This window comes from Stegostoma tigrinum, chromosome 28 (assembly GCF_030684315.1).
Source record: "Stegostoma tigrinum isolate sSteTig4 chromosome 28, sSteTig4.hap1, whole genome shotgun sequence".
Lineage (NCBI taxonomy): Eukaryota > Metazoa > Chordata > Chondrichthyes > Orectolobiformes > Stegostomatidae > Stegostoma > Stegostoma tigrinum.
Window position 1 is genome coordinate 35,804,640 of NC_081381.1, and position 22,593 is coordinate 35,827,232.

General features: G+C 43.6%; 2 protein-coding genes across 12 annotated transcripts in view; one reads left to right on the top strand and one right to left on the bottom strand.

Annotated features, from left to right (window-relative positions):
* The first annotated feature begins 585 nt into the window (after positions 1 to 585).
* On the top strand, positions 586 to 17,274 carry LOC125466640 (chymotrypsin-like elastase family member 2A). Its single transcript, XM_048561433.1, has 8 exons — positions 586 to 625; positions 1,486 to 1,574; positions 5,149 to 5,246; positions 6,692 to 6,820; positions 7,670 to 7,806; positions 11,616 to 11,761; positions 11,858 to 12,007; positions 16,779 to 17,274. The coding sequence occupies exons 1-8, from the start codon at positions 586 to 588 to the stop codon at positions 16,794 to 16,796; spliced, it is 807 nt and encodes a 268-aa protein (XP_048417390.1). The 3' UTR covers positions 16,797 to 17,274.
* LOC125466676 (N-acetyllactosaminide alpha-1,3-galactosyltransferase-like) overlaps positions 16,871 to 22,593 on the bottom strand; it is a 36,122-nt gene continuing 30,399 nt past the window's right edge. For all 11 annotated transcript variants that reach the window (XM_048561530.2, XM_048561524.2, XM_048561523.2 and 8 more), the window contains one exon: positions 16,871 to 20,604. In XM_048561530.2, the coding sequence (XP_048417487.1) occupies positions 19,908 to 20,604 (697 nt within the window). In that variant the 3' untranslated portion in view covers positions 16,871 to 19,907. The remainder of the gene's footprint in view (positions 20,605 to 22,593) is intronic.

Here is a 22,593-nt window from a genome sequence, read left to right on the forward strand (position 1 = left end):
AATACAGCCCAATACCTTTACTTTCTTTTTTCCTGCTCCTTCTGATGGTTTCTTCCTTTTTCTTCCCTCTCCATGTCTCCATCATCTTGCCAGCTAATTGAAAAGCAGAACAGAATGAGAAAATGAGTGACCTACTCCTGTTAGTATGTTCTAGCCACCTCCTTTTCAGGGTTTATTCCTGTGTTCTTTCTGCTCCTCCCAACACCACCACCCCCTCTGTTTCTGTCTCACTGTAACCCTCTCCGGGGTCTCTCCTTTTCTCTGTCTCTCCAACTTTCCAATTCATCCTGGCGAGTCTCTCCATTGCTCTCTTTCTCTCATTCATGCCAAATTTCCTTATTTTCCTTCCTTGACCTGTACAAAGTTATTTTTCCTTCAACACTGTGGGAATTCTATGATTGCACCAATGGTGAAGTTTGTTTAAGATAAAGAAGAAAAATTGCAGAATCAATAAATACTTTACAAGGACACACACTCCTAATGAATGCTGTCCCTTCTCACAATTAGGGGTAAAGTGTAGTCACATGGTCACCAGCTATAAATAAAATCACTGAATTTGTTCAGATGCCCCAGTTGTTTGCAAACATGATACGATTTGTTTTGGCTGCTCTACTTGTCGCAACCGGTGAGTTCCAATTTTAGTACTAAACTTCTTCAGGATTGTAGGAGATTTTTTCTTAAGATCCCTTTAGAAGCAATAAGGAGCAGGGAGCTGTCCAGTGCCAGCTATGTGTCAACTCTAACCACGTGGAAGCAAGATGAACTACCAATTTCTAAGCTTTAACCGACAGGGCAAGGGGGAAAAGAATAAACTTTCCTGGGTTAAATTACAAATTAATACTGAAAAACAACTCATAGCGAAGAACAAACATTTTCCAGTGTTAATATGTTTGAAATTCCACAATCTTTAAGCACAGCTTGGCAAATGGATAGACATCCCCAGTGACTTATGTGCGTAACCTCAGTGCCTGAGGTACTGAAACACAGTGAGCTTCATAGAATCCCCGCAGTGTGGAAGCAGGCTGTTCAGCCCATTGGGTCCACACCAACCCTCCGAAGAGCAACCTCCCCAGACCTACACCCCTACCCCTGCATTTCTCATGAGTAATTCACCAAGCCTGCACATCCCAGGATACCAGGGGGCAATTCAGCACAGTCAATTTGGCTAACCCCGCACATCTTTGGTCTGGGGGAGGAAACCGGAGCACCCGGAGGAAACCCACACAGACACAGGAAGAATGTGCAAACTCCACACAGACAGTTGCCTGAGGCTGGAATCAAACCCAGGTCCCTGGTGCTGTGAGGCTGCAGTGCTAATCACTGAGCCACATGCTGCCCCATGAGCTTAATTCCAGGTATGTGTTAAATTAGTTGTGCAATGTTAGATATGTCACATAAGCTTAATATCTCTGAAAAAGAGAGGGGGAGAAGAAATAGGGACAAAATTCAAAACAGTTGAGGTTGACACAATGCTTTGTTTTTCAGTCTATGGTTGTGGCACCCCTTCCTACCAACCTATACTGTCGAGGGTGGTTGGGGGTGTAAATGCAAGACCTCACAGCTGGCCATGGCAGGTATGTAAACTCTTAAACCAAATTGTTCTTATATTCAAATACTTAATGAAACAGATAGTAGGGATGCCACAGTTAAATTTTGGAGCTCCTCTCACATTTTACTTGTTAAATGTACCTTACTTTCTGCAATTGCATCATAAAGACCAAGGTCATTCAGCCTACAGTTAGGAGTTGGCTCAACTCAGCCAGGCTTATAAACATGAAAGGAGGATCGGGGACTATAAAACAGATTGCCAATTCCTCACAACTACTGATCATTATCAGAGGAGTTCACATATCATTGTTAGGCAAGGAAACTTTTGGACTCATCCAAAATATGCAGCCTTCATTCAACGGCTTTCAACCCTGAGTCTTGGCATAAAACATGGTTATTGGATAGTGCCAAATGCCTATTGAACCATGTCAGCAAATATGATGGAATGAGGAATTGTTATTAGTCCAGGCTTTTTTTTTTAACATTTGTTCATTCATGGGATTTGGGCGTCGCTGGCTTGGCCAGTATCTTTTACCCATCACCCCTTGCTCTTGAGAAGGCAGTGATGACCTGCCTTCTTGAACTGCTGCTGTCTACCTTGTGTAAGTACCGCATCTTCAAGGAGCAGCTTGAGTGAGAGTTCCAGGATTGCAACCCAGTGCGTTGGAGGTGTTCCCATATATCTTCTGCCCTTGTCGCTTTATGTGGTAGAGGTCAGGGATTTGGAAGATGCTGTCAAAGAATTGTGGTGTGTCGCTGTAGTTCCTAACATCTGACCTGTTTTTATTAGCCACAATATTTATAAGGCAGATCTAGACCACGCTGTGGTCAACAGGAATTCCCTGGGCGTCGATAAGGAATAGTTCAGCGATGGAAATACATTCGAACCTTGTTATGACTGAGGCTAGAGGAGTGCACTGTTGTATAAACTAAAACATTTTCTAGCTACCAAGATAACTATTTTAATATCTTTACTATATCAAGATTTTAAAAAATCAAATCAGGTTACCTAATAAATACACCGATGGCTCTATCATCAAACAAAACCTATTAAATAAAATGCAACTCTTAGTTGGCATAAACAGTAAATAATATAGGTTTATAAATGCTTATCTCTCTGAATATCTCCCAAAAACACTCACAGGCAGGCACAAATGCACAATTTTTAGGAAAAGTGGAAAATAATAGACTTCCCTGCAGCAATTAGCTTTCTGAAAATGAAAAATAAAACACTCTCTCCATTGGGTTATTCTCAAAGGATAACGTGTAGAATATTCCAAAGTCTGTTGCTGTGATGTCCAGGCACATGTGGCCAAGGGATTGGAGGGTTTGAGTTAAAGGAAGAGGCTGAATAGGTTGAGGTGTTTTTTTTTCTGGAGTGTCAGAGGCTGAAGGGTGATCTTATAGAGGTTTCTAAATCAGGAGGGGCATGGATAGGGTGAAACGCCAAGGAATTTTCCCCAGCATAATGGAGTCCAAAACTGGACAGCATAGGTTTAAAGTGAAAGGCGAAAGATTTAAAAGGGATCTGAGGGGCAACTTTTTCACTCAGAGGGTGGTGTGTGAATGGAGCAAGCTGCCACAAGAAGTGGTAGAATCATGTAGAATTACATCATTTAAAAGGCGTTTGGATGGGCACATGAATTGGAAGGGTTTAAAAGAGATATGGGCCAAACGCTGGCAAATGGGTCTAGATTAGTTTATGATATCTAATTGGCGCAGATGAGTTGGGCCGAAGGGTCTGTTTATATCCTGCATGACTATGGCTCGAAGCCACTAATTGCACACAACTATCTCTGACACCTTGCAGTGACAGCTTGCTCAGGTACTACAATCTTGAGATATTCTTCCTATCACCTGTTTCAAAGGAGCAAATAGGTTTTGCCTTGCACTGACGTGGAGGGATCGCTTTCCAGAAATGGGAGTGGCCACTATGCAGCCTGTTCTTAGAGGAAAGCATACTAACTCAGCTGGTTCTTTGTTGGATTTCCTCCAAATCAATTGATTCTTAACATTTTTCCAATTCAGCCAGATAAAATATGCACTTTCTACAATTCAAAATCCAATCCCTGTCAGGTATACAAGCAAATAGTTAGCACCAGTCACGCGACTCCTAGGCAGTCTCGTTAACAAAGACTCCAATGTCCAAAGTGAATTATAATCTCCGTTGAAGGAAGAATTCCAGGCATGTACATAAAACATGAAATAAATTCCCTTTTCTACAATCCTTTAAAACTCAATTCCCCAGTACTATCTAACATTTTTGTAGCAGTTACATTTTCTCATAGAGAAAATGGTCAATGTCTGGTGCCTACATGCACAAATGATACTTGCCAATTATCAACCTTGTCTGGGTACTCCAAGCCTTGCGCAAAAACAGAAATTGTTGGACAAGTTCAGCAGGTTTGCAGCATCTGTGAAGAGAAAGCAGAGTAAACATTTTGAGTCCAGTCCAGTCTTCAGACAGAAGAAGGTTCACTAGACTCAAAATATTAACTCTGCGTTCTTTCCAAACATGCTGCCAGCCCCACTGAGTTTTTCCAGAAAATCTGTTCTTTTTTTTTCAGATCTTCAGCATTACAGTTCTTTGCTTTATTTCATTGTTCAAGTCTTGTCAGGAAGTAGAAAATAATCTAACGTTTTCCAGCACAGCATATGATGTGGAGACTTTTTGATGCATAATTGACATTAATATATTTCTCACCATGTTACAATGAGAAAAATACCATTAGTAGAACCCCTTCAGCGTGGAAGCAGGCCACACAGTCCATCAAGTCTACACTGACCCTCCAAACAGCATCCCACCCAGCCTAATTCTCCTACCCTAGCCCAGTAACCTTACACAGCTCATGGCTAATGCACCTAGTCTGCACATCCTTTGACACTATATGCATGGGCAATCCATATAACCTGTACATTTTTGACTATGGGAGAAAACCAGAGGAAACCCACACAGACATGGGGAGAATGTGCAAAGTCTACACTGTCACCCAAGAATGGAATCAAACCCAGATGCCTGGTGCTGTGAGGCAGCAGTTCTAACCACTGAGCCAATATGCCACCCACAAATCAATAGGTACTATGCCCAATTTTGAGTGCCCCCAAATCCTTACTTAGGTGAGGGTGAAGGTGATCTGGCAACAGGCACTCAACACATTAATGCATTTGAACGAAACCAGGCAGTTAATGTGCAAATCTCACCAGTGGTAACTACTGACCCACTGTGTGCCACCCTACATTTAGGTGGTTGTGATCCATTGTGTAGCTCAGTTCCAAAGTTTGTCTGATACCACTCCTAATAAAGCATTCCAAGGCATTTCATATGTTCAAGGTGACATATAAATGTAAGTAGTTATTGTTATTTTGAGTGTTGGCTGAGAACAGATGTGGAATACCATGACACTGATACATTAATGATGTACCATCGTTTGTAAACGATCAGGATATTTTTAACCATGATCCTGAGCCAATTGAGGGGATGGATGAATGAAAGTTAGGCCATAAGCAGTAATATTTTTGAGTGACCTCAAATTTACCAAACCTAAAGCAGGATTCCCCTGCTAAATGTTTTTAAAGGTGCAATATTTGATTTTTTTGCAGATTTCTCTCCAAGTTTCTAGGGGAGATAGCTGGTTCCACACTTGTGGAGGAACTTTAATTGATCCACAATGGGTTATGACAGCTGCACACTGCATTAGGTAAGTTACTGGTTTATTTAAAAACAAGTATTACTGCATCTTAAAGTGATTTCATCTTTCAGTAAATTTAATGCTGTTTAAAGTGAAGGATGGGACTGTTAGAGGATTTCCCTATTTCCGCAATGGCAGGCACTCAGAAGTCAGCTGTAGCATATACAAAATAAAGCTCTCCTCTGCCTAATCTAACAAATGTAACCCAATTGTACTGTTGGCCTCATATTTTCGTTTGTAGCCGCTCTGCCTGAACAAGGCCTCCAGCTCAACAGTCATTTAACAACCGTTTCAGAAGGACCAAATTTACTCCACATTAGTGCTGCAATTAGAACTAGTTTTAGGTTTTATTGTCATGTGTACTCACGTACAGTGAAAAGTATACAATTTCACCATTCACAGCGCCATTTTGGTACAAGGTACCTGGGTACAAAAAGTGGAAGAAGTAAAGAAATAAGCTAAAAGTTCAACATTACAGTTCTTGTCAGTATGAAGCAGTAAATAAAGTTAAAAGTTCCAAATTACAGCCCTTCATGAGCCATGGGTTCACAGTCACTCTATCCCAGGCTTTCCCTATGTGGACTCCATCTCTTCCCCGACACTGGGCTCAATCTCTCTCGATCCCTGCACTGCTGTCTTGCCACTGACCACCATCCAGGCTCAATTCTTGTCGTAAACTTCACTCAAATAATCCCAGATCCAGTCCATTGATCTATGTGCAGTTCCCACTCTGAGACTCAGTCAAGGATCCAGTTCCCATCTTTTTCCAATTCTCATTCCCAATTCCAGATTTTGGGTGAGCTTTCAGTTCATCAATATGAACCAAATTCTTTAGCTCCCTACTCCAGGAACAACATCCTCACCCCAGGAGGAGTGCACTGAAGGCTCATTAGACTGGCTCCTGTCAGGAGGGGATACCGCTAAATGAGTGATTGAGTAAATTGGATGACATGTATTCCTCAAAGTTTAGAAGAGCAAAAGGTGATCCAATTGAAATGTATAAAATTATTGAGGGGTTTGCAATGGTAGAAATTGAATAAGTTATTGCACTGTCTAAAAAATCTGTCTCACAAGGAGGCAGTTTCAGACTAATGGATAAACTACTTAGACTGAAAGGCAGAGAATTCTCATTCAAAGGCTTGGAACCTTTAAATTTTTCCACCTTAGCACCCTGCCAGTGTGTTGGATATTTTCAAGACAGGGGTCAATATAGTTTTGGGTGCTAGAGTAATTAAGGAGTATGGAGATAGTGGGGAATGGTGAAACAGAAGGTCTTATTGATTGAAGTGCAAATTCAAATGGACAAACAGTATTTTTCCAGGTCCTAGCAATGATTGCTTGTCTCATCCAGACCCCACTTCATGTCAACTAAGAGATGAGTGAGTTTCTTTTTCACATTATGGTGTGCTGTGATGCCCTTCAGTATTTTAACCACCTCTGGTTTTTACTCACAGCAAGAAGAATACCTACAGAGTGGCTCTTGGCAAACAGGTCCTTTCAGCCAATGAGCCAGGGTCTGTTTTTGCTGCCGTTGAGAAGACCATCCGCCATGAAAAGTTCAGCATGATCTTCGCAGCCAATGGGTCAGTATGAAAGTGAAAGATGCTTCGTTAAAATAAAGGGTTGCCCCTCTTCTGAGGTTGCTTGCTTTTGTGAGGGTATAGTTCCACAGTCACTGCCAGTACGTGGCTATATTTCATTCCCCTGTTCCGACACAATGAGCATTTACATTCTTTCAGACCTTGGAAGGGCTAAGGCAGAGTCAGCCCTTATGCCATGCCCAACATTTTGACTTTCCAGAATTTATCATAACTGAGACTTTGAATTCCGAGCCCCCTTCTAGCCAAGAAGAAAGGGACCTCAATTGTTTACTTCAACAGCCACTCATGACAGCGAGGGATTTACACAATGGGCTTTGTTTCTCACATTGATACTAGCCAGGGGCGTGATTGAAAAGGAAAAACATATTAGAACTCAAAAGCAGAAAATATACAAACTCTCTTCACCTAAACACATGCTGACCCACAACCTATTTGCTACAAAAGCATGGAGTTAAGTGTCCAGTTTCAGTAGATGTGCAGGAACAGAGGGATCTGATGTGGGGCCGCTTTTTGAAGGTGGGAAAGCAAACTGTGCTTGGTGGGTTTGAAGAGGATTGCATTCCAGGGCTGTTCAGGAAGAGCTCGGAAGTGAAGCTAATTGAATAGCTTTCTCAAAAGGCGGCATTTTGGGCTGAATGAGCTCCTTCTGTCCTGGAAGATTCCATAATTTGCGAATAAATGCATCAACAAATCAATTGTAAACAATCCAGAATGAGAAAAGTCAGCAAATAAGCATTCGTTATTTAACATTGCCATACTCACCTCTTCAATGAACAGCAATGGTATGTGGAGACAGCACAACCTGACACTTGTTTTCTTTCTCATTTCCAGATACGATATTGCTCTCGTCAAACTTGCAGCACCAGTTGTTTTAGATGACAAAATTGAGTTGGGATGTATCCCTGCTCCAGGAAGTCTTCTATCCAATAACTATAGCTGCTATATCACTGGCTGGGGCCTCTTAAAGGGTAAGTTGGTCTGTCAAGATATGGAGAGTCCACCTCTTATGTCATTTCAGAATGAAGAATATTTCATAGCGCAATGTGCTTCACAGCATTAAAGCAAGATTCTAGAGTCAATGGGCCATGTATGTGTCCCACATTCTTTGCAGTTATATTGTCAACACACTAACTTGTCCCATTTGAATTTTGTCGATCTGACCCACTGAAGTCAAATCTTATTTGCCAATTGGTACTCTAGAGATGGGGCTTAACCAACTTAACAGGGATTGTAGAACGAAACATACACCTAGTTTGCTTAGTACCACATCCCAGTGCATCTGAAAATCAATTTGAGGGCTTCATTTTAAGACCATAAGACCATAAGACATAGGAGTGGAAGTAAGGCCATTCGGCCCATCGAGTCCACTCCACCATTTAAATCATGGCTGATGGGCATTTCAACTCCACTTCCCTGCACTCTCCCCGTAGCCCTTGATTCCTTGTGAGAATTGATTAAGGCCATAAAATGGCTAATGGTTGCACGGAGATTTTCACTAATGTCTTGCAACCTGCGGATGCCATCGTGCCAGTCAATAAATGAAGGGCAAGCTGGACTTATGGTCAAATTAGTGTATTTTACAGCAACCAGCACAACAGCAAGTTCATTTACAGAGCACAAATTGAATAATTCCACTAAAGAGCAAAAATAAACTAGCAATGATAACATACCATGAATAAAAGAATAAAGGGAAAAATTGAAACTAAAGATGAAAGGCCTCCACTAAGCACTCAGAAAACAAAGGCGAGAAAGAAAAAGAACACACAGAAGTTTTGAAAAAGTGCTAGAAAAGCAATTTGAAATTTGTTGATCTGGAGTTTCTGTAGATGCTGCTTCATTGATGAACAAAGCAACAATGCTACAACTTGTTAGGATAAGCAATTTGGAATACATGCAAATTCAAAGCAATGATGATGTAAAATTTATCATCTATGAGGCAGCGAAGCTGGAAAGCTTGACATGTCTGGGGTCGTGCACTGTCTTAATTGCTGAGATGTGGGAACCGATACTGTAAGGACTGAGTATGAATGCAAATGGTTAACCTACTGGACTCAATGCTTGGTATCTCTTGTGAAGGCAGGAGATTGTTTACAGCCAGAGTGTGATTGGACAGTTCTGCTTGGTGATGGAGTGGTGGGGTAGGGGACAATGGGGGCCTGTACACCCAGACGCAGAATGTTGGACATGGCCCATTTTATTGGAGAAATCTTGACATTCTGGTATAAAATGATATGTGGTTTTGAGAGATTTTTTAAGACCACACATCCATCTCATGACAATAATTCTTCCCATGTCATTGAACATTAATATGACCGGAGAAGTGATCAATTATAAAAATGTTACATGATGGTTAAGGATCTATCGAAAGGGATTGACTTCCTGAGTACAATGTGCTTGACTTGCATTATTGACTTTCTTTTGTCATGTGGTTTGATGCTACGTTATGAATTAATCTCAGATTGGCTGAGGAGAAGGCAAATTCTTTAGGCTTAGGACTTCAAAGTAATGCTATTTATTCATACTAAATATTGCTGTACACAGTAACCACAGATAGAACAGGTTCTGATCCTATAATTATATCGGGTAAGAACTAATCTATCTCCAGCCCATGTATTGATAGGAGTCTTCCACTAAAGATTCTTGCAGCGATTGTTGTTTTCAGAGAGTTCTAAACCCATCTGCTCTGTACCATTTATACTCAAATGCTGTGGGTGAGCCCATTCTTTTGGGTGTGGCGGTGCATCGTGGCCAGGTATGATGAGGCATTCATGCACTGTCTACATAGATGCAACTCCGTAATATCATCATTAGTAGCTCCAGGGTCCTGAAGCCCTTGAACAACAGTATTAGATTTCGCACATCCGAAGGGTATTACAGATGTCAGGTCTGCCACACAACACAGGGTTCAGGGGTACTGTTCGTTCCTAGATGCAGAACCTATGACTCTGGCATTTGGAAGGAACCCTTGCTGCCCAATATCCAAGAATCTGATAGTATTATTCAGGAAGTGTGAGGACTACATTTAATCCTAGGTTTGGGAAACCCAATTGTGAGACCAAATGGGGGCCCTGAACCCACAGCTGCTGGCAGTGGAACTAACCCAGTGATTTTACTGGCAGGGACTGCCTAACTAGTTGCTTCCATATTCACCAACGAATTAAGGTCATTGGGAAGACTGCACAGTCACAAAGCTGGAAAATGCAAAACCTCAGGAGCATCACTGTGAGAGGTGGCATCTCAACATCACATCCCAACTAATAATCTAAAAATCAGGTAGAAGGTCAGAGTTGAAATATAACTGGGGTGGGGGTGGGGGGGGGGGGGGGCAGAGGTCAGACTTGAAATACAATGGTTGGGGAGGGGGGAGGAGGTGGGGAGACACGTCACTGGTACCCTAGTGCCTGTCTTCCTGATCTTCAGACCCTCCTTGACCCATGGAGACTTCATGAAGTTGCTGGCTTTCTCTCATGGCAGATGGTCACCTTGTTCTTGGCAAAATGGCCTTGCTTAATGGCCCTTAATTGCAGCTTTAGTTATGCAAATTGCCAACTGGTGCATAGAAGGTGGGCTGCCAATGTTGTCAGCAGTTGGACAGCATCAGGGGCTGTCTCGCGTGTGACACCGAGATACTTTACCAACTTCCTTGCTTCCATTCCTGCCAATCTATGGGTAGGAAAAACTCAGCCCCATTTTTCCACACATAGTGGATGCCATGGCTGTTGTATGTACCATCTCACAATGTTCCAGTAGCCTTTAGTGATAAATACTAGTATACTGGCAGAATAATGGGTTGCCACCTTCACTCCCTGGGCTCTAAACTGGCTGAGGATCTCTCCCAACGTCCATAAAACTATTGAATACTTATTCTACCTTCATCCCTCACTCTGTTATTTCCATTACCTTCAATCTCCACTTTGTTCTGCAACCTAGTTTGTGACAAGTTACAGGTCACTGTCCAGAAATGCACACATGCTGTGGGTGAGTCCATTCTTTTGGGTGTGGTGGTGCATCGTGGCCACGTATGATGAAGCATTCATGCACTGTCTACATAGATGCTTCTTTTCTAGCAGTTGAAAACAGTAACTTCAACTGACTTTCTCGCTTTGCCCTTTTCCTGGCAAGGCAGACTCCCACTGAAGAATCTTCGTCCATAATCTGAGCTGGGATCTGCAAACTCTGGGCAGATTAGCATCTGACCATAGCATCACCAAACTGGCTTTAGCTGAATGGACAATCCTACAGCATTATAGAATCCATGCACAGTGGAAGCAGGCCTTTCAGCCCATCATCAAGTCTGCACCAACCCACCAAACAGCATCCCACCCAGACCCACATTCCCCCACCCTATCCCTGTGACACCACATTTTCCATGGCTAACCCACCTACCCTACACATCCCTGGGCACTATGGACAATTTAGCATGGCCAATGCACCTAACCTGCACAGCTTTGGACTGAAAGAGAGAAGCAGAGCACCTGGAGGAAACACATGCAGAATGTGCGCAGTGTACAAACTCCACACAGACATCGCCTGAGGCTGGAATCGAACTCGAATTGTCCCTGGGGCTGTGAGGCAGCAGAGCTAACTGTGATACCTACAAATTAGCAGGTACTACTCCCAGTTTTGAATGCATCCAAATCTTCTTTGGGCTCAGGTGAGTGGGAATACAATCTGGCAGCAGGCACTCAACACATTACTGTGTTCAAATGCAACCAGCAAGTTAATGAGCAAATCTCACCTGCATACCTGAGTAACATTGGAGTTTGTTTTCTTGCAGCTGGCGGTTCTGTCTCTGACATCCTGCAACAAGCCCTTCTTCCTGTCGTGGATCACGCCACTTGCTCTCTGCCTGACTGGTGGGGGTGGATAGCAAAGGAGTCAATGGTGTGTGCCGGTGGAGATGGAGTGGTCTCAGGATGCAATGTTAGTTGACCAACCCAAACTTGCTCAAGGATTGCAATCATTTGAGCCTTTCCATGTCTCGCCAACGACTAATCTCTGCTTCTATTCCTTGCCCAGGGAGACTCTGGTGGGCCCTTGAACTGCCAGAATGCTAATGGAATCTGGGAAGTGCACGGCATCGTCAGCTTTGGGTCTGCCCTCTGCAGCCACCAGAAGAAGCCAACTGTCTTTACCCGTGTGTCTGCCTACAATGACTGGCTTACTGAGGTATACACGCCACAAATATCCTCTATCAGTGATTAGAACACTGTATTCCAATTCTGAAGAAGTCATACTGGACTTGAAAAATTGGCTCTCTCTCTCTCTGCACAGATACTGTAAGGCCTATTGAGTTTCTGTGCTTTGTTCAGATTTCCAATATTTTGCCTTTACTCAGAAATATTGAAGATCACTAAAGTAGTGAATATTTGTACTTCGTCAACAATTCTGAATTGCTAACCCACTCTGTGGCTGATTGTGATATCTATTTGTTTAAACAACCTAGGGTGTTTGAGAATCCCACATCTTATTTATAAAAATTCCTATCTTTAAGGTCAAAGTGCAAATATGACTTTTCCATCCAGCTAGGCCAATCCCAAAATCCGTCATTCCCTCTAGTGCTACAAGTCTCCCAGATCAACATTCCTTCAATTTTTGTCATTCCACGATTTCCATTTGTGCTATTGGTAACCATTCTAATGCAAACAAGGTTTGAAGCTCTAGAATTCCCTTCTAAAATCTCTCCATTGCCTATGCTTGATAAAACCTACCTCTGAACAAATTTTCAGCCACTTGACCCATTATATCCTTACGTGGCTGAGTATCAAACTTTGATCTGTGATATGTCATGGGGCAGTTTGCTTGTTTTAAGATTCTATATAAATGCAAGTCATTGCTGTCAATGGCTGGAACAGGGGAACGTTGTAATGATCATTAGTTTATCTGGACTTGCAGCAAGTTCCCATGACAGAAGAGGAAGAGGCCATTTGAAGGAGTCCATTTCAATTCTTTGTAGAAAAAGCCAGTCTGTCCCATTTCTCCACTCTATCCTAACAGCCTTGCTCTTTGCACATTTGATCACATAGCCATTTACAACTACCATTACAGCATCTAATCTTTGACCCAACCAGATATTATCAAAAATCAAAATACTGCAGCCCGTGAGAATCTGCAAAAAAAACAGCAAACACTTGAAACGTTCAGCAAGTCTGAAAGCATCTGTGAGGAAAGAAACACAGAGTTAATGATTCAGGGTGAAACGTAACAGATCATATGCACATACAGAGGAAGGGGACAGGGGAGGAAGAACAAAAAGGAAAGTCTGTGATAGAATCATAGACACCCTGCAGTGCAGAACGAGGCCATTCAGCCCAACAAGTCTTCACTGACCCTCAGAAGGCCATCCCATTCCGGCCTTAGTCCCACACACTATCCCCATAACCCCACATATACCATGGCCAATCCACTTAACCTGCACGTCTTTTTAGTATGGGAGGAAACTGGAGGAAACCCACACCGTCGCATGCAAACTCCACACAGTCACCCATGGCTGGAATCAAACCCGGGTCCCTGGTGCTGTAAGGCAGCAGGACTAACCATTGAGCCATCATGCTGCCCAATTATAGGGTGGAAGGCAGACAAGGTCAAAAGGCAAAAGGGGTGATTTCACAAGATTTCAGTAAGAACAGAGAAGATGGTAAAAGGGGGGAGGTGTGGCATTGTTGGTCAAGGACAGCATTACAGTTGCAGAAAGGATGTTTGGGGACTCGTCAACTGAGGTAGTATGGGCTGAGGTGAGAAACAGGAAAGGAGAGGTCACCCTGTTGGGAGTTTTCTACAGGCCTCTGAATAGTTCCAGAGATGTAGAGGAAAGGATAGCAAAGATGATTCTCGACAGGAGTGAGAGAGACAGGGCAGTTGTCATGGGGTCTTCAACTTTCCAAATATTGACTGGGAACACTATAGTTCGAGTACTATAGATGGGTCAGTTTTTGTCCAGTGTGTGCAGGAGGGCTTCCTGACACAGTATGTAGATAGGCCAACAAGGGGCAAAGCCACATTAGATTTGGTACTGGGTAATGAGGCAGCCAGGTGTTAGATTTGGAAGTAGGTGAGCACTTTGGTGATAGTGATCACAATTCTGCTATATTTACTTTAGTGATGGAAAGGGATAGGTGTATACCACTGGGCAAGAGTTATAGCTAGGGGGAAGGCAATTATGATGAGATTAGGTAAGATTTAGGGAGCATAGGATGGGGAAGGAAACTGCAGGGGATGGGCACGGTAGAAATGTGGAGCTTATTCAAGGAAAAGCTCCTGTGTGTCCTAGATAAGTAATGACCTGTCAGGCAAGGAGGAAGCTGTACAGCGCGGGAGTCATGGTTTATGAAGGAGGTGGAATCTCTGGTCAAGAGGAAGAAGAAGGCTTATGTTAGGATGAGATGTGAAGGCTCAGTTACGGCGCTTGAGGGCTACAATGTAGCCAGGAAAAACGTAAAGAGAGAGCTCAGAAGAGCCAGGAGGAGACATGAGAAGTTGTTGGTGGATAGGATCAGGGTAAACCCTGAGGCTTTCTATAGGTATTTAAGGAATAAAAGAATGACGGAAGTAAAATTAGGGCCAATCAAGGATAGTAGTGGTAAGTTGTGTGTGGAGTCAGAGGAGATAGGGGAAGCACTAAATGAATATTTTTCAACAGTATTCACTCTAGAAAACGACAATGTTGTCAAAGAGAATACTGAGATACAGGCTACTAGACTAGGTGGGATTGAGGTTCACAAGGAAGAGGTATTAGAAATCCTGCAGAGGGTGAAGATCGTTAAGTCCCCTGGGCCGAATGGAATTTATCCTAGGATCCTCTGGGAAACCAGGGAGGAGATTGCCGAGCCTTTGGCATTGATCTTTAACTCGTCATTGTCTACAGGAATAGTGCCAGACGACTGGAGGACAGCAAACGTGGTTCCCCTGTTCAAGAAGGGGAGTAGAGGCAACCCTGGTAATTATAGACCAGTGAGCCTTACCTCAGTTGTTGGTAAAGTGTTGGAAAAGGTTATAAGGGATAGGATTTATAATCATCTAGAAAAGAATAAATTGATTAGGGATAGTCAGCACGGTTTTGTGAAGGGTAGGTCGTGCCTCACAAACCTTATTGAGTTCTTTGAGAAGGTGACCAAACAGGTAGATGACAGTAAACCGTAGATGTGGTGTATATGGATTTCAGCAAGGCATTCGATAAGATTCCCCACAGTAGGCTATTGTACAAAATGCGGAGGAATGGAATTGTGGGAGATATAGCAGTTTGGATTGGAAATTGGCTTGCTGAAAGAAGACAGAGGGTGGTAGTTGATGGGAAATGTTCATCCTGGAGACCAGTCACTAGTGGTGTACCGCAAGGGTCGGTGTTAGGTCCACTGCTGTTTGTCATTTTTATAAATGACCTGGATGGGGGCGTAGAAAGATGGGTTAGTAAATTTGCAGACGACACTAAGGTCGGTGGAGTTGTGGATAGTGACGAAGGATGCTGTAGGTTGCAGAGAGACATAGATAAGCTGCAGAGCTGGGCTGAGAGGTGGCAAATGGAGTTTAATGCAGACAAGTGTGAGGTGATGCACTTTGGTAGGAGTAACCGGAAGGAAAAGTACTGGGCTAATGGTAAGATTCTTAGCAGTGTAGATGAGCAGAGAGATCTCGGTGTCCATATACACAGATCATTGAAAGTTGCCACCCAGGTTGACAGGGCTGTTAAGAAGGCATACAGTGTTTTAGCTTTTATTAATAGAGGGATCAAGTTCCGGAACCAAGAGGTTATGCTGCGGCTGTACAAAACTCTGGTGCGGCCGCACTTGGACTATTGTGTACAGTTCTGGTCACCGCATAATAAGAAGGATGTGGAAGCTTTGGAAAGGGTGCAGAGGAGATTTACTAGGATGTTGCCTGGTATGGAGGGAAGGTCTTACGAGGAAAGGCTGAGGGACTTGAGGCTGTTCTCATTAGAGAGAAGAAGGTTGAGAGGTGACTTAATTGAGACATATAAAATCATCAGCGCGTTAGATAGGGTGGATAGGGAGAGACTTTTTCCTAGGATGGTGACGGCAAGCACGAGGGGGCATAGCTTTAAATTGAGGGGTGAAAGATATAGGACAGATGTCAGAGGTAGTTTCTTTACTCAGAGAGTAGTAAGGGAATGGAATGCTTTGCCTGCAACAGTAGTAGATTCGCCAACTTTAAGTACATTTACGTCATCATTGGACAAGCATATGGACGTACATGGAATAGTGTAGGTTAGATGGGCTTCAGATCGGTATGACAAGTCGGCACAACATCGAGGGCCAAAGGGCCTGTACTGTGCTGTAATGTTCTATGTTAAGACAGAGATGGTAAGGAGTCAGGTATCAAGTCAAAAGGTGGGATTTCCTCAACTGAAAAGTTACAAACAAAAACATTACTAGTAATTCCCACTCAGAAAAAATGGAAACAGTGGTTCTACTCTGAAATGATCAAACTCTTTGTTTTGTGAAAAGATAAAGTAGCCATTGTCCTCGAGGAATATACAGCTGCTCTCTAATGGGAGATGACTAGCAGTGGTTTAATCTGAGGATCACCACACGTCAGATGAAGAGAGGGATTGAGAAGGAGAATCCTTCATGGTAACCTCAGTCAGTGTGGGAATTGAACCCACACTGTTGGCATCACACTGTCTAACAAACCAGCCAACCGAGCTAACCAACCAAAGACAGTCCAATTAAAAAAGAAAAGTGTTGCTCCTTCAGCTTCTTTTCGTTTCACTGAAACTAAATATTTAAACTGTTCTTATTTGGAGATACATTTTATTCCGTATTTTAATTTCATTGATAACCTGCCAGTCAAATCCATATCTGTGACAGGGAAAGCAGTTTTTTGACATGAGTTACACAACTGTTATTAATTTTTTAGTATCAACCTTTTGATAAGCGATTTATTCTTCAAATTGTCATTAGAATAACATTTTATTACTTTACAGAAAATGATGAACAACTAAAGGGAACCACATTGAAGCTTTGGAAGATTGTAAATGGATGCAATTCATAAAATAAATATATTCTAAAACAAGACTTTGCCTCGAGGCCTTTAATTATGACATTCTTTATGGAGTTACAGAGTTGTACAGCATGGAAACAGACCCTTCGGTCCGACCAGTCCACAAAAATTATAATCCCAAACTGAACGAGTACTACTGGCTGTGCTTGGCCCATATCCCTTCAAGCGTTATATTTATCCAAATGTCTTTTAACTTTATAGTCAGTAACTTGATTGAATGCTTTGACATACACAGAGCTTATCAGCCACATGGATGAGAAACTTCATTAATCTGTATAGATCATATTATCAAGCATCACAAATTAGGCACTTCTCCATGAGGAAAATAGATATGAAGTGCTAGACAGAAGCAGGCCATTCAGTTCCTGCATCTATGCTATCATTCAATTAGATCACAGCCAATCTGTACTTTAACTCAGGAAGCTTAGCACCATTCAAGAAGAAGCCCACTGCTTGACTGGTACCACATCCACCCACCTATCTGAAAGTTCACTCTTTCCAGCACAAACACACAGTAGCAGCAACATATACCACCCACATGATGCACTGCAGTGGCTCACCAAGGCTGCTTTGGCAGTACCTTTCAAACCCATGATCATTTAGAAGCACAAGGAAATCCAATCTCGTGGGAACCTAGGTACGTGAAAGATTCCCTCCAAATCTCACACTATCCAGACTTAGGAACACAATTACCATTCCTACAGTGTGGCTGGGTCAAAAACTCGGAACTCCTGCCCAAAAGCATCATGGGTGACTACATCTGGACTGCAGCAGTTCAAGGCGGCAGCTCACCACCACCCTCTCCAGGGCAACTAGAGATGGGCAGTAGTTGCTGGCCCAGCGAGCAACTCCCAATCCCATAAACAATAATAAACCCTCAACTTACTTTTGGTAGCATCATTTTGCCAGGTATCAATGTGTTTAAGTGTATCGTGATTACTTAAATATTAATTTCTCTGTGGATTCTATCAATGTAATTACCTATAGGCTATATTATATTGTGCTGCTGTAAATAAACCGAGAATTTCTGGATTCTGTTCTCCTCTGAAGATTCATGTGCATTTCTAGATGTTTATCATGAGACATACAGCTAGTACAGCGCTGTGGGAGGGCATTTGGCCCATTGCTTTCATACCAACTCATATTGGTGCAATCCCATCAGTCCCATCTTCTATTGCTGGAACTTTGGAAGTTTCATTCTCTTAAGAGGCCATCCAATTTCTGTTTGAAATAATTGATCATATTCATTTCCAGGCTTTTTTCACAAAAACATCCTTCCTCCCTCCCCTCTGTATCTCTTACTCAAAACTTAAGTCTGAATTCTCTGAGATAACAAGGTGTAGAGCTGGATGATCACAGCAGGCCAAGCAGCATCAGAGCAGCAGGAAAGCTGATGTTTTGGGCCTAGACCCTACACCTTGTTATCACAGACTCTCCAGCATCTGTAGTTTCTACTATCTCTGAATTCTCCATCATTTTAACATTTTCAGCAACCAGTTCTCAGTTGAGATTCTCCAATTTATTCCATTCTCAGACAGGATACCCAAAACTGTTAAGCTTCCAGGTGAGACCTGGCTCCCTTTCCTGATACAACTGACGACAACCACCCCCTCACAATAAAGTTAATTTAAAAATGAATCCCTTCCCTTGTGGGTACTTTCCTACCAGACCCAAATGACCTGGTTAAATTGGCTTCTTTCAAAATAAAGTTTTCTTCAGTTATACAGTCAGATTCCTTTCAATATTGCAGTTGTGCCCAGACTCTACCACCCGCTCTGGTAGCTCATTCCATACACGCACCAGCTTCTGCATAAAAAAAAAGTTGCAACTTAGGTCCCTTTTACATCTTTCACCCTTCATCTTCAACCTATGCCCTCTAGTTTTGGACTCCCCAAACCCGCTCCCCGCACCCCACCAACCCCCAGGAAAAAGACCTCAACTACTCACCCTATCCACGCCCCTCGTGATTTTATAAACTTCTATAAGGTCACTCTTCAGCCTCTGATGCTCCAGGGAAAAACAGCCCCAACCTATGCAGTCTCTAGCCAAAGCTCAAACCCTCCAACCCTGGCAACATCCTTGGACATCTTCATGTTGGAACAGCCAATTTATTAGTTACTACAAACAAGAAGGAATGAATGCAAAACACATACGAACAGAAATAAGAAGCAAATTACAAAAGTAAAAATTTAAAAGATAAATGGATCAGTCTGGAGTGCACAATGACAGTAGGACACTGCAGTTGTTACATTAGGTAATGACTGTAGCATGGAGTTTGGCAGTTGATTTCAAGAAGCTTGGCTTCAACAGTCAGCTGAAAGACCCTTGTCCTGTTTCCTTTTTATTGCTTGCAGCATCTCAATGTGTTTCAAACAGCGATCAGTAAACGTAATATTCCTCAGGAGCAGCTAGCTTACTCACAAAATCAGCTGATCATTGCGTGAAAAGATCAGTCAGTCATTATCAGTAAAATGCATGCGTTCCTTAAATGGGCGGTTGCTGGATATCAGCTCCTTAATGAGGCTCCAGGTTGTTGTTTCTAATGCAAAGCTTTCCCCAAGTGGCTGTCTTGTGCCACACACTTTCTAAACATGTCTTTCAATTCCAGGCTGCATCTTGATCAGCTCCTGGACTCTATCTATAATCCTGAATAACCATCCACTCCCAACTGTATCTTTTCATCCTCAGGGTGTAAAGGCAGAGCCCACAATAGATGACAATCTGACTACCAACCTTTGTTTGGTGGGGGAATGGGGGCACATAGGGGTAGAACAGGGCAGTGTCAGCCGATCCATAAGGCATCACCAGTGACCCAGCTCTTGTTTAAAAGGGGCGATTATCACATTGATTAAAATAAATCATCTTCTGAGATTGCAGAATTAAGGCACATTTTGGGAATCAGCATCATCGTGTACCAAGCCCATACTGTACCTGTTTGGGAGAGAGACAGAACAGGGCAAATACACTGCCTCCTCATCACTCCCTGATCTCAAGGGATCCATATAGTTTCTTTTAAAAAAACTAAGAGCAACAGAGATTCCTTTCTAAATGCTCAGTCAGTTTGACGACTGATATCATACTCTTTTGCGGCCCACAACATCCGGACCACATGGATGTCTCGCCGGAATCCGATCTTCCGGTCCCAGCAGTATTCTGGTGACAGGACCTTGGTGGGTTTGTGCAGCCAGAAGTACTTGTTGAGGTGGCTCTCATCATGCCAAGTGGCCTCCACGTTTTTCTGGTTGTCCTGCAGGATTCCGCGGGAGCAGCTTTCCGTCAGGTTCCGCACGCTCTGCCAAGTCCCACCAAACACAGCAGCATGGTAATAGAAATCCCCCCTGCCGCCCAGGTAAGCTGTGGATTGGGGGTTGCGGTCGTAACTGTACATGAACTTTGGCCTCCGGTAGTACCAGGCATGCAGGACGGCCACCGACTCACTGAGAGTCTCCGTTCCGAAGCGTCCTTGGAATCGCTGATCCACATCAAAGCAGAATACATAACTGGCTTCGTGCTTGACGTGATCCTCAATCAGCTTGCTGATCGTCTCCATGCGAGACATTGAAATGTCCTGCCAACGCTTGTGCGTTTTCACCTGGAAGCTCTTGATCTTGCGTCTTGCATTCGGCTGCAGATTCAGTCTTTCCAACTTTGGCAAGTCATCTACGAATATATAATATATGACCGAGAATCCAGGCATGAAATGTTCATCAGCCGATGCCAAGAAAGTCTCCAAGTACAGGTCCAGGTACCTGAAATATACAGAAGAACACTTTCTCTTAGAAGCACACTTCCTCTTCAACATCCCAGACGACAAACCAATCCCCCACCAATCCAACCCCAGTTATATCTCAACTCTTCAAGAACTGTGAAATACAAAGCAATGGGGGATCTCAATGCATGAGGTAGTGTTCGCTGCATCACCCGGGGAACTAGATATTTTAATACTGGGATTGCCAGGGTATGGATAAAGCCTGAGTCAGTGAACAGATAATCTGCCATCATGGGCAGCATGGCGGCTGTGGTTAGCACTGCTGCCTCACAGCGTCAGGGACCCAGGTTCAATTCCACCCTCAGGTGACTGTCGGTGGGGGATATGCACATTCTCCTCATATCTGGAAGGGTTTCCTCCTGGTGCTCTGGTTTCTTCCCACAGTCCAAAGATGTGCCTTCACGTGGATTAGCCATTCTAAATCGCCCGTACGTCCAAAGATGTGCAGGCTAGGTGAATTAACCATGGGAAATGCACGATTACAGGGATACGGAGGGGCGGGGGGGGGGGGGGGGGGGGGGGGGGCAACTCTGGGTGGGATGCTTTTCAGTCGGTTGGTGTGAAATGGATAGGCCAAATGGCCTGTTTCTGCATTGTAGGGATTGAATGATTAGCAATTTGACAGGATTATTCCTCAATACAGGTCAGAGCAGATAAAAAGACTGGAAAGCCGTGATGTATGCAATCACGGAAAAAAGTGAAGAAGATTAAAATTTTAGTCAAAACAAAAACTGACTTTCATATCAGTGATGCTTTCAAGGAGTTTGAAATTCACCATCTCCTATTGTTTCACAGTTGCTAAGTTGCCAAGTTGGAGACTTTTCCCACCAACCATGCCCAGAAAAGGTCCCAAGAGTACATTTGTAGACATCAGGAACTGAACGGCCACCTTCAATAGCTTGCTTTTCTAAGATTCTACACAGCAGATTTACACCACAGCAAGTTGAAGGTTAGTGATGAGAGAGTGGTAAGTAGAAAGAATTTGGAAATTTTGGTCAAAAGTCAAGAGACTGCTGGTTTTGTGTTTAAAAACAGGAGTTCAACCAATCAACATTTTCTGAAGAAAGGTCTAGGCCCAAAACATCAGCCTTCCTGCTCCTCTGATGTTGCTTGACCTGCTGTGATCATCCAGCTCTACACCTTAAGGCAGTCAGCTTTAGTGCCCTTTTCTGACGAAAGGTCCAGGCCCAAAACGTCATCTTTTGTGACTGATTTCCAGAGGGATCACTCTCTCTGGGACTCCCTTGTCCGCTCCACACTTCCCTCCAATCCCACCACACCCGGCACTTTCCCCTACAACCGCAGGAAGTGCTACACTTGCCCCCACATCACCTCCCTCACCCCCATCCCAGGCCCCAAGAAGACTTTCCACATTAAGCAGATGTTCACCTGCACATCTGCCAATGTGGTATACTGCATCTGCTGTCCCTATTGTGGCCTCCTCTACATCGGGGAAACCAAGCAGAGGCTTGGGGACCACTTTGCAGAACACCGACGCGCAGTTTGCAATAAATAACTGCACCTCCCAGTTGCGAACCATTTCAACTCCCCCTCCCATTCCCCAGACGACATGTCCATCCTGGGCCTCCTGCAGTGCCACAACGATGCCACCCGAAGGTTGCAGGAACAGCAACTCATATTCCGCTTGCGAACCCTGCAGCCCAATGACATCAATGTGGGTTTCACAAACTTCAAAATCTCCCCTCCCCCCCACTGCATCCCAAAACCAGCCCAGCCCATCCCCGCCTCCCTAACCCCATTCTTCCTCTCACCTATACCCCCTCCCCAGCTCAAGCCGCACCTCCATTTCTTACCTACTAAGCTCATCCTGCCCCCTTAACCTGTCTGTCGTCCCCGGACTATCCCCTCCCTACCACCCCACCTACACTCACCTCTGCAGGCTCTATCCCCACCCCTTTAACTTGTCTGTTTCCTCTCCACCGATCTTCTCCTCTGTCCATCTTCGATC